The 12,926-nt window shown below is 40.3% G+C and overlaps 1 protein-coding gene across 8 annotated transcripts in view; it reads right to left on the minus strand.

The window, feature by feature from the left end:
• Nucleotides 1-597: 597 nt before the first annotated feature.
• RNF152 (ring finger protein 152) overlaps nucleotides 598-12,926 on the minus strand; it is a 72,662-nt gene continuing 60,333 nt past the window's right edge. For all 8 annotated transcript variants that reach the window (XM_032470512.1, XM_032470509.1, XM_032470508.1 and 5 more), the window contains one exon: nucleotides 598-8,655. In XM_032470512.1, the coding sequence (XP_032326403.1) occupies nucleotides 7,894-8,505 (612 nt within the window). In that variant the 5' untranslated portion in view covers nucleotides 8,506-8,655 and the 3' untranslated portion in view covers nucleotides 598-7,893. The remainder of the gene's footprint in view (nucleotides 8,656-12,926) is intronic.

A 12,926-nucleotide genomic window follows, 5' to 3' on the forward strand; every position in this document is an offset into this window, starting at 1 on the left:
AGGGCACGCTAACACTGGTATCCATGCGTATCTGATCATTGATAACCCCTTAATTAGGATTAGGCCACTTGCTCAGCTGAATTGAAATTTGTTGATGTGATTCAGAGTCATTGAAAGATGGGATGTTTTTATCAAAAAAGGCTCCCCAAATGCCCTCTGTGCCACTAATGAAAATGTGTGTTGAAGGATACCTTTCCAGACACAGAGCCAAGAGGCCAGGTCGTGGAACTTCTCACTTACACAGGGACCTGCATGAAATCATTCTGCACAAGGTGCGTAGAGATAGTTAACCTGGGGGTTGACACCCACAGCATCATTTCTAAATGGGGGAGGATAACGGTAGGACCACCAGAAGCCACAAAAACCCAAACTGCAAAAGCATGCTTGGGCTTACTCATTACAAATGCGTTCTTTGGCTTCTTAGAGGAGCCACTTGAAGGTCACCTCCACTAAAAATCCTTGGCTCAGAAGTTCCTTGTTGCTTTATTACCCAAGTCTATTAAAATTCTTAGAGTCTCTGGTGATGAAAATTCCAGCCAGTTTTTTTCTCTTCACTGGTGGGGGCAGGGAGGGGAAGAAAGCCAACGCATGAGTCTATTTGAAATCATTTTATGAATTTTAATCATAGCAAATGTGTTTAACAGTAGTCATAAAATCAACATTACCACATATACAAAGGACGAGACACCAGTTTGGCATACAAAAATACCATATATTAAAATTGGGTTCATTGGAAAACTCAGGACTTGCTAAGACACCATCTACAACAGAGAGCAAGCAAGAATGCTTTTAAGACATTCAGATTTATAAACAGCAGCTTGATATCCCCCTTACGAAGTCAATATTTGGCAACGTTTGAACAATATTTACTACACAGCCCGGCAGCTCATTTATCTGTAGGGCTATTTGGCCCTTTAAAAGAAAAGCTTCAGAAATAAATAACCCACATAATTGTAAATGAAACATGTCAAGGACTTGAGTTAACAGCCTCTGAGCAGCATTAATCTAGCCATTTGACTGGAGTATTAGTTATCAAGAGGGCCAGGGAACCCACCAGTGGAGCCATCAGAACGGCAGGGACCCTGTGCTGCAGCTGCTTACGTTGGGAGTTTGCAACCGCCGCAAACTGAAACCAACCTCCCCACCTGCAACTGTCAAAAGAGGCAAACAGGAACAAGTGGTGGAATAAAAAATTATAATAAATGAGCACAAGCAGGATAGAACCAAAATATTCTTGAACAAGTCTTCCCAATAGTATCAACCTACTCAAGTCAGGATACATCCCCAGGCACAGGCATTGCATTTCATGGTTAAGAGGACATCTTTAGAGTTTGTCTGTAATGACTCAGCAACCAACTCTAGAGTAGGTTCTGAAGTTCTCTAGTGTGCTGACACCCCAGTGGGGCCTCCCTGGACCCTCTCATCAGCTGAGCACATTCCCTATATGTCTTCAGCTTAAACATCCTGAACTGAATTTGGTGAGCCATATTGGAAAGACACATTGTGCTTGGCTAAGTTATTTCCAGTTGTCCCATGTTTCTGTCTTCAGCTGGTTTCTGCAGTGATTGACCTTCAGCTCCTATATATTTTGTTTTGAAGCTATAATCTCATTATGGATTTCCCTCCCTTTATGCAATATTTTCTCACTCTCTGGGCATATCTGCCTATCTGTTGCTATCGACCCAAGGCCACGTCTCCATCTCTACCATACAGAATCTACCTAAGAGCTGGGTTGTCTCTCAGCCAGGAAAATCCAACCAGGAACTTTCTGAAGCACAGTGTAAAACACCAGCTATCATGTCCTCCTACTATTTAAATAGAGGTGATATAGACATCAACTTGTTCCCTTTTAAGGGCAATTTGCCTCATCTATTTCCTTCTTCTTATAGCCTGTGCTATTCTACCACCATCATATCCAATGGTCTACATCTAGAGTCTCAAAAAGCAAATGTCAAATTAAAATCTGAGCTTCCCTTTGGAAAACTCTTGTTTGAATAATCCAATAACACACCCCAGGGAGATCACAGCAGATTTTCCCATGGGCTACTAGCCCTACATCCTGTGGTGATGAATTTAGAGCAGTGTCTAGAATAACAAGACAGCTATCAGAGAACACCCCCCTAGAAAAACAAAGAAAATACATGCTGTTGCAGACTCCAAGAGACCGCTCAGTACTTTGCCCCAAATATTACTGATTGTCTCTAAAAAGATCATAATATGAATAGTATCAAAAACCTTAGACCAGAATAATAAAGTCCAGCTAACGAGATGAGTGTTTTCAAGCACCACTACATCATAAATGAGATATATATATATATAGTGGGATACCCCAGGCAGTGAATCCTGAAAAAAAAGGAAAAACATTGGCCCGATCGTGCCAGGAAACTTGTGCAGAAAATATCGGAGCCATATTGGAAGAGTTCAAGAATAATGGTGCTCTACCCACAACCACTCGAGCAGAGCCAAAAAAAAAGTTATTTGGAAGACAGAAATTAAATGCCCCACCTGCTAATGTTCTTCAATGACTAATGGCTTTCCAACAAAATGTATATGGTAGAACCTACTTCTTCATATTTGAAAAGTCTCGAGAGCTAAGTTATATAGACACTCTCAAAGTTGGTTGGTTTGACAAAATGGATACAACCTGTAGCATTTGTTAAGAAATTAACATCTAAATTCAACGTTGTATAACCCACATTGGAAAACATGACTAACACTTTTACTTAATTTTTCAACTCTAATTATAGCTAAATTGTGTGTATCTACATATATATCTATATCTATACGGATATAGATATATCTATATACAGCGAATTGTGTCAACAAAAACAATGGCTTGAATTTCCACTCTTTTAAAAGAAGTGTTTCATGTTTAACAAATCAGCAACTGATCATCATCGATTTTGAAATAGACTACCACTTTCAAAACAGTTACTGAATTATCTTGACTGTCTCATTCTTCTTTGGAGTTTCTGTTTTGGTAAGAAATTCTTTATGGGTAACATTTTACTGAGAATGATGGAAATGGTAAGGAATGCTTCTCCTTCTAGGTCAAGGGTGACAGATCAACTGACTGATGACAGTTCTTATGTGAAAACAAAATGCTGACTAGTTGGTAGCATTTTTCTAAGAGGAGATAGAAATTCAGACCATTTTGCATATCTCTCCTCTACCAATAAACATTGGACCTTTAATTTCCTCTTAAGTCTAAAGAAAAACTATCATTTGGCAAAAAAAATTTTTATATCATTTTTAAGTACAAGCTAAAAAGAAGACTCATGCCCATTGACGAGATGTTTTTTTTAAAAATCAACCTAATTCTGCAAATTGAAGTAAATGCATTTGGTTTGTTATTTTCAGACAATGAAAAGCAGACTAACCAATTTAGACACAGCATAGGTTTTCAAATCAAAATCTAGACTGGAATAAATACTGTACTATCAAGAAGAGTCTGATCTTTCTATGAAAATACACCTCGAATTGAATTTTCTGCTTCCCTTTACTCGCTTAAAAAAGCAATTTTAGTAACTTTAATAACCTTCAAGTCTTTAAATTCCATGGGCAATGTTTTTTTAATGTAAAAAAGTGTCTTTGTGCAAGGCTTCAAATATTCAATTCTTTCAGTGATAACTAAAATAAAAAAACCAAGCAAGACTAAAACAATGTCAAATCTCACTCTAAAAATAGTACCTATGTATTAGTCTGGCATCTGAAAAATGATGCCTACATATGCCTACCCCCAAATACAATGACAAGCTGTCAGACTTCAAGGACAAACAGAAACATTCCCTATGAACACTGCAAAACATGCTTGCTCTTATATTTCACACCTTACTAACGCAGTGATGAAGTTTGGGTAAGATGCTAGAAGTGAAGAGGAATTTCATTAGGCTTTTTTTTTCTGTAACATTTACTTTTTGGCCACAAGACCCTAAACACAATTTCACAGTACAGGTCATGCAAGTCAAACATTTTACAGCTACTGTCTAACTACTATTTTTGGACAATAGATTCACATGCAGCTAATGATCCCAGGAAAGGGGCTTTATCAAGCACTCTTTAAGCTTCATTGATCATTCCTTGGCCCAGAGCATCTAAGTAATAACCCCAAAGGGCAATCAATGCATTTTTACCGTCATACTTGAGATCATATATTTTTTAAGCACAGAAAGGACAAAAAAAAATTTTTTTAAGCCAACTGCATATTACTAAACCACAAACTGTCTTCTTTATCTTACTCTGAACTCCATTAACACCTATTACACAAGCCTGCAAAGTACACCATCCAGTTCAGTAGCCACTAGCCACGTGTGACATTTATTTAAACAGCTTTAAATTAAATAAAATACAAAATCCAGTTCCTCACTCAGACCAATCCCATTTCAATTGCCCACTAGCCAATATGGCTACTGTATTGGACAACATACGTCACAGAACATTTCCACCATCACAGAAAGTTCCAATGAACGGCGCCAATCTAGAGGATCCCAAGGGCTGCAGCAGCACATGGTTTAACCTTCAAGGGACCAACTCCTCTCAAGTCATGTGCAAGAGTCAACTTCATTATATTCCTAAAGAAAATACTTTATAGCTTCCTGATCATAAAGACTAGAACTGAGAACCATTTGCCTTTTCATCACAATGTATGCCCCAGGTCATTATGAAAAAATTTTCCAAAGACAATACTTTTGATAGCATAGCTGGCTCTACTTAGCAAATTCAGCATTCTCTTACTTATGTCAAGATCATTAGTAAGTTGAAAAATCATGCTTCTTGTAGTTTACTATTTACACAACACTCATCGTCCTTTACATCTAAAGGGAGGGGGGTGGGAAACCAATGTTTTGCAATTTTAAAAAGTCAAATCATATGATTTTCTTTAACAGTCTATATTCATCCCTAAATTAATCCTCCTTTCATTTCCCAGAGAGGTAGATGCTAACTAAGATGAATATATAAATTTACAAAAACAAAAAACTTAAATGATAGTTGAGTTAGTAAAGGGTATTCATCCACCCTGAAAAAGATCATCGCCTGACAGAGATGTCGACAGGCCTAGGAAGAAGCAAGAGGAAACCGCAGTGCTAAGTTATGGTCCTCCTTTTGCCACAGAATGACAAACTGCCTCGCACCTCTGTGGGCCCCAGTGGACTCACCTACAAAATGAAGCCACCAGAGGTTGTTTTCAGCTCTAACTTTCTGTGCTTTCAGTTGTGATTTTTTCACTGATGTGCAACTGTGAATTCTGGCCGATTGTGTCACTGGACTTGTGTCACGTGGGGTAGATGAGTTGTTAGTGTCATGGGTAAATGCCAAAGGGGCCAGAACAATGGGATGCCAAATAACATTAAACATCATTGTCTATAAAAATTCTTTCCAGCAGGCTGAGACATCACACACACATGCACGCACGTGTGCATGGAATGCACACCCTGACAAGCAGGTACACAAACGAATAACTGCAGGCAGAACCCACTTGAACAACGGTTCTTACATCAGTGAGACTCACACAAAAAAATTCTGATTTTGCTTGTTATTGTACCTTAAATTGTAACACCAAGAATCTATCACAGAGCTGATTAATTTTGCACTGCCTAATTGCAGCTCTAGCACGGGATTGTTTTTAAGTAAAAGGTACGTGGACATTTGTACTCCACGGCTTTGCACTAAGAAACACACATATGTTAGTGTCTATATATGACCTACAGAACACACAGAATTCTATCACACACTACACTCCAGGGCTGGTCATTTCATCCTGGACATAAACATATGTAAATGTCATTCACAAAATTAATTTGAATATGGCATGACAATATTGCAAGGGCAGAGTCCATCTGAAATGCAGCATTCTTAATGTAACATTTCTGTGTTTTATTCGAAGAGGAACAGAAATTAGGTCAGACATGCATCACGGCAGCCTGGGAGAGTTTGAGAAATTGAAACTAACCCAACAGTATATTAGGTTACGTAATAGAGGATAGTATTCAGCTAATATGATACCTAAATTATTAATACCAAATAAATCCTAGATTATTTGATGGATAATGCCCAATAGCTTACACAATAAAATGGCATTTTAACCTAATTTCTAGTCTGAGCTTTCAAATACATTTCCTAAAGGTCTAATGATGAATTTGAAAGATTTGAAAAAACCCGAGTTCATATTTTTATATCGAATCCTCATGCCAATGATCAGGGTTAGCTTGGGATTCTACTCATTATATTGTCGTTTTATCTCACATTAACTGCATCACTTTATGTGCATATTTTGTGCTGCTTGAAGGTAAAATAGTTAGCATATAAGTAAATTAAATTATCTCAGTCTTACAGGGCTATTTCTAACCTTAATTCTTAGAACCATCTCTGCTTATTTTTCTTTCCCCTATTTTCACGGATCCAATGAAACATAAACATATATTTGAGTAGGGGGCCTTGGCACATACCACTTACTTCATGAATTCCGTAAAGAAAGCTAGCAGACAAGTGTAAAACTCACAGCTATGGCTGAACACACACACATTCAGGTACAGAAATTTATCATTTAAAACCAGCAGATCTTTCTTTGTAAGCATCTCTAGGCCATTACACATTTAAGAATATTTGAGAATTTATGATGAACTGGTCCACTTAAATTCGGAATGTGAGTTGCTAGTTTGTCTTGTCATTTTTCTCAATAAAAACGTGTTTTGAACTACAAGAGATAGTCTCACTTGTACCAACAAGAGGAAACTGGAATTCTCAATGGTTTAACTCTCATGGAACAACCTCCTTCAAAAAAGTAAGCATGGACTGTCTTAAAATGCCAGTCCAGATTGGTCCTTGGTTACCAACACTCATGGCTTCTACAATACATCAAAATTGAGAGAAAAGACAGAATCTTCTGTTACTCTCCATTTGTGCCTTATAGAATACAGGACTTGACCACATAGAAGAGGAGCAAGTTTGGAAGGGACGTGTATGTGACACTTCACAGGGTGGGTCCCAGTGCCCCTGAGGTGGTCACTGTTTCAGACCCCGGACTCATTCATGCCCTACAAAGTCTCACTCCCACGATTCTTCTGAAAAGATTCCAAACCTGAGGTAAATCAAATCACACACACACACACACACACACAAATACACATTATTTACATTTAAAATTCTTATTTTGTGAGATGGCTTGAGAAAAATTGGCATGTAGGTTTCCTGTGGGATTAGACATTCCTCATTATTACTCAGTTTATTGCTCCCCTGCTGGGCTTTCAGTTTAATAAACACATATCAAGCTCTAATTACAAGGGAAGGAAAATTAAATACATGACAAAACACAACACACTGGAAATATTTGTTCAGATATTTTCTTCAAAAAACTGTCCGCTTAACTTATTTTAATTTGGGTGCCATTCAGAAAGTATAAAAGGCCTTAGCAACTGAATGAAGACGGGGTTTCATGTTTTAAAAAGAAAGAAAGAAATCAGCACTGCATGTCATGGCTGAATTTTTACACGGATTCTCAGGTTTAATTCTACTTGGATACATAGCATCTTTGTTTTAATCTACCACATTTAGAGAAGATCACATTGTATGCACTTCCACAGTTTAATGTCTAAGTAGAATATGTCTATCTCATAACGTGATTTAGAAATCATAAATTACAGTCCATTTAATACATGATTATGAAGATGCATGCAATCGTCTTCAAAGCCAATAATCAGAGCGACCTGCCTGGTGTCTTGCTGAGACCTCACATTCTGCCTTCCGTGTCTGTCTGCGGTTAATCAAGTGGCAGCCCAGAAGCCAGTCCTCGGCACCCAATGATCAGCGTCGCCCCCCATCTTCTCAACGCGATCCATCACCAACACCTGCTCAACCCCTAGTTGGCACCCACGAGAGACTTCCCTGCAGCCCTCTTCAGCCACAGGATATCACAGTGAAGCGCTTAGAAATGCAGGACATGTTGTGGAGCACGATGCCGAGCAGGAAGACCAGGACGCAGGCCACCAAGATCACAGTGCACACCCCGGACCAGGTGGAGCTTTTCACCACGCCCCGCCTGTCTGGCTCCTCCTCCACCGCCTCGGGCGGAGCCCCGCCCTGCAGAGGCTGCTGCTCGGCCGGGATGGTCACCACGGTGACGGACTTCTGCTGGCTCCCGGGCAGCAGGCGGCAGCCCATGTCTCCGGGCAGCAGCGTGCGCTCCTTGGAGATGGGCAGGGGCAGCATGTAGCACCCATTGCTGGGAAGTTTGATGAAGACTGGGGTGTGCTCGGAGGCGTGCGGGATGGCGATGACCGCAAGGACCTCGGGGTCGTCGGGGAGCTGGGACACAGAGAAGCCCGGGGGCAGCTTGGTGATGCCCCGGCACCAGGGGCACCGTACGTCCTTCTGGCTCGTCCTCATCTGCTGAAGGCACACCGAGCAGCAGGTGTGTTTGCAATCCAGCAACTTGGGCCTTCGCCGGGGGCTGTAGTAATTGAAACAGATCTGACATTCCAGCAAAGAATCTTGGGAGAGCGTCTCCATCGTGGGCTGTGAGCAGGAAGGCCGAGGCCGAGGAGGAGGAGCTTGTTCTCAGAGTCCGCCACTCGCGCTCCTTCCTTCTCTGAGTCTTTCCAAAGTCGCAGGAGGATCGGGGAGCTCACAGGCATTTAGCATACTCAGGCGTGTACATTTCTGAAGGAGACAAAAATGCAAAACAAGTTAATTGCTTCAAATAAGCTGAGGCGTCAGCATATCTGACGGATATGTAGGACTGCTCCAAAGTCTTGACACTGGCTCAAAAGGGTGGAAGTTTCCCGCTCTTGAGACTGAGGATTCCCATAATGTCCAGTGGATGGTGAATGAGTTGTTTCAGATGGCCTGTCACAGCAAATGCTTTGCTCATTTCTAAAGAACCGAATCCTTCTGGGGGAGGGTACAGTTCCCAATGCCCCCATATTTTGTAAAGAGGGAGTATGCTGTTTCTGTTTTGTACATTTCAGCAGACCCTGGATTTTTCTTCTAAATACACTGGAAAAATTCTCTTGTCTCCAACAAGTTTGTAGCATTTCCTAAAAGCAAATTTCTTTTCTTAGATCCTCTGACCCGCTTTTCCAGACTCTGCTTACCCTCCTGTAAGTAAGTATTCATTGCAAGGTGCAAGCATCTAGGTACTCCACAGCTAGCTAGCTCGCTTGTTTGATATGGGCCATGGCTCTTCCTCTCACAGGTAATTAAAATGACGCCACCAGAGAAGCACACACAGGCATCTGTTATCTTTTCCACCAAAACACTTGAACCAAGGTTATTCTTGTCGGTTGGTTTTAAAAGAGATGAAGATAAAACAAGCAAACAAACAACCCCAAATAACAACAACAACAATGGACCTTCAGGCAGTAGGGGTCAAAAGACCCACAGGATCACCAGTATTTCTCAGTTCTTTTAATTTCATTATTATTTGGGATTGCGTCAATGAACATGACCAAAAGCAAATACTGTTAACTCATTGATCATAATCGAGTATTATTGTCAGAGATAGTTGTCAGAAGACCGGCAGACAGCCCTCACAAAAGAAGAAACAGGAGGAGGAGGAGGAGGAAGAGGAAAAGGAGGAAGGGGAAGGAGAAGAGAAGAATGTTAGCCTCCTGGTATTGATAGGAGCAGAAGAACTTAGTTCAACTTAACTGGAGTTTAAGGACTTCCTCCGTCCCCGGAGTGTTTTAATAAAGGCTGCCCAACTCTGTTTCCCATGGAAAGCATTCAAATTACATGTCTCTGGACAGAGCCATGACGACTCTGGAAAGAACTATATTCAACTACTATTGTAGAAGTAATTGTTAGTCCTAGAACCTTACCCACACCCAGAACCAGGAGCCAATAATAGAAAAGCTCTTCACATTTTTCTTAAGAAGTGAACTTTCTGTGGGAATGTAATTTGGTACAGCTACTACGGAAAACAGTATGGAGATTCCTTAAACAACTAAAACTAGAGTTACTATATAATCCAGAAATCCCACTCCTGGGCATATATCTGGTGAAAACTCTAGTTTGAAAAAATACATGCACCCCAATGTTCATAGCAGCACTACTTACAAGAGCCATAACATGGAAACAACCTAATGTCCATCAACAGAGGATTAGAGAAAGAAGACGTGGTATATATCCAATGGAATATGACCCAGCCATAAAAAAAAGAACTAAATACCATTTGCAGCAACATGGATGGACCTAGAGATTATCATACTAAGTGAAAGAGAAAGACAAATGCCATATATCACTTATATGTGGAATCTAAAAACTTATACAGAGGAACTCATTTGCAAAACAGAAGCAGACTCACAGACATAGAAAACAAACTTATGGTTACCAAAGGGGAAAGGGAGGTGGGGGAGGGTTAAATTAGGAGTTTGGGATTAACATATACACACTACTATATATAAAATAGATAAAGAACAAGGTCCTACTGTATAACACAGGGCACTATATTCAGTATCTTGTAATAACCTATACTGAAAAAGAATATATATATAACTGAATCACTATGCTATACACCAGAAACTAACACAACATTGTAAATACACTATACTTCAATAAAAGGTGAAACTTTTTCTTTCTAACTTCTTTTGTGAAATTAATACACCCTTCCCCAATGATTATAATTTGTTAAATTCAAAATTAAGACTGCTGAAAAAGTTTAAAGTCAAAAATAACCACTGATAAAAATTAACAGTGACAACAAAAGAACAATATATTTTTAATTTAATTGAAGTATAGTTGATTTACAATGTTGTATTAGTTTCTGAAGAGCAACATGTTTTTAAACTATTTCAGCTGTAGTAAGAGCACTTAAATTAAATATAGTAATATAGCATTCAGAAAACTCATAATCAACTACTCATCTATCCACTAATTCAAGTAGTTATTACATAATTGAAACTTGCTGAGAGTAGAACTTAAATGTTCTCACACACACATAAAAAGAAGTATGTGAGGTGATGGATGTGTTAACCAACCAGATCAGGGGGAATCCTTTCATGATGTATATTATCAAATCACCACAATGATGTACACTTTACGTGTCTTAAAATTTTATGTGTCAGTCATACCTCAATAAAGCTGAAAAAAAAAAAAACCAAAATAGCTACTGAGTATCGATCCTGCACAAAGCACCATGCTAGTAGCTACAGTAGCATGTTAAGATGAATCAGACCCTAATCCTACTCTTAAGCAATTTAAAGTTAGGCAAGAATGAACGACTGAATCTTTTTTCTTTCATTCACTTACATTCAAATTCTATTGAATAGCTACCATGTGTCAAGCATTATGGTGTTTATTTTTGTCCCTTGTAACAAAGACCCTGACATTGCCCGTAAGAAACTCCCAGCCTGGAGGGCAACAGTTATGCAAGTAAGCAGTTGTAATATAAATACAGTTATCCCTGCTATACTGGAGCTGGAGGAATCAAGGATGACTCAGTGAAGAATCTGGATTACAGAGAGGATTTAGATGTGAAAAATCAGGAACAGGTTATTTTCAGGTTCAGAAATCAGCATGAGCAAAGGAAAAGGGGGAGCAGTTACAGAATTATTTTTATACCCTAGCTGTGACACTGGCTAGGGGATTTTTTTTCTAATGCAGGAGTAACTTACAGATGCCATCTCTAAGATGTCTACAGTTTTAGCTCCTAAGTTTAGGTCTTTGAAACAGATTTTTTTTCTTTTTTGGTGGGGGAAGGTAATTAGGTTTATTCATTGACTTATTTTTAGAGGATGTACTGGGGATTGAACTCAGGACCTCATCAATACTAAGCATGTGCTCTACCACTTGAGCTATACCATCCCCTCAAGATGCCTTTTTAAAGAAACAAAATTCTCACGGAACCTGCAAGCACCCTCCCACTGGTCCAGCCCAGGAGAGTAGACCCCACAGGGAGGGGAGAGATGATGGCCACAGACCACAGACCACAGACCACAGACCACAGACGGTGGACACCTTGGGTGCCAAGGATGGGGGACTTTTCAGTGAGCAATGGTAACACATCAGAAAGGTCAGGAGTACCAGAATGATTCATCAGGTAGCTACACTCAGGACAGATTGGAAAGACCTGCTGGGAAGCTGTTATAACATTAGACAAGCGGTATCGAGTAGCTGAAGTCAACAGTAGTGATGAGGATGAAGAGATGGAAAGTGAAGGTCTGGACTTCTCCTAGAAGTCAAGTGGGATCTGGCAGCATGTTATAGTGAGGCTGTGAGAGGGAAGAAGCCAAAGGTCAAGTCTTTGACTTGAGGTGGTATTATTAAGAGAAATAGGGACGGCGAAGAGAGAGATGATGAGTTCTGTTTTGGCCATGTTCCATTGGAGGTCCAGGGAAGATTATAAGAAAGGAGTTATTCAGGAAGAGGTTAAAGAGTCAGACAGATGCTGAAAATGGGGGGGCTGATATTACAGAGAAAAGTCAGGACTGGACCCCAGAGATCTAGGTGGCATCCCCAGAGAAGAGGTATCTGCCAGATAAGACAGAGCAGAGAGAGACCCTTAGAGAGCAATCATAGTTAAGCCTGGCTGAAAAGCACAGTGGCAGACATGGGAGGAAACCCACTAACACATTCCAGCACGTACCCCAGACAAAAGAGTTCCGGGCAGCATAAGGCTATGAGGAGTGGACACTGAGAAAAGACCTTGAGGTCTGAAAGACAGGAGGTCACTAGTATTTTTGAGCATGGTTTCGCAGAGCACCTGCTGTGCGGGAGACTGGAGGGATGCTAGAATGTGAGTATGAGTCCCCTGGGAGGTGGGGTGATGTCAGGCAGTAGGATGGTCACTTAGAGGGAGGAACATCAATCAACACTTCCTTTTATTTTCAGAGTAGAGAAATCTGAGCAAAGAAGGGCAGATCAAGCAAGTTAGGGCGCCCAAAGCCAGACGGTCTGGTATGTGTGGTCCAATACGGTGACCACTAGCCACA

The sequence above is a fragment of the Camelus ferus genome, chromosome 30 (genome assembly GCF_009834535.1).
Source record: "Camelus ferus isolate YT-003-E chromosome 30, BCGSAC_Cfer_1.0, whole genome shotgun sequence".
Classification (NCBI taxonomy): domain Eukaryota; kingdom Metazoa; phylum Chordata; class Mammalia; order Artiodactyla; family Camelidae; genus Camelus; species Camelus ferus.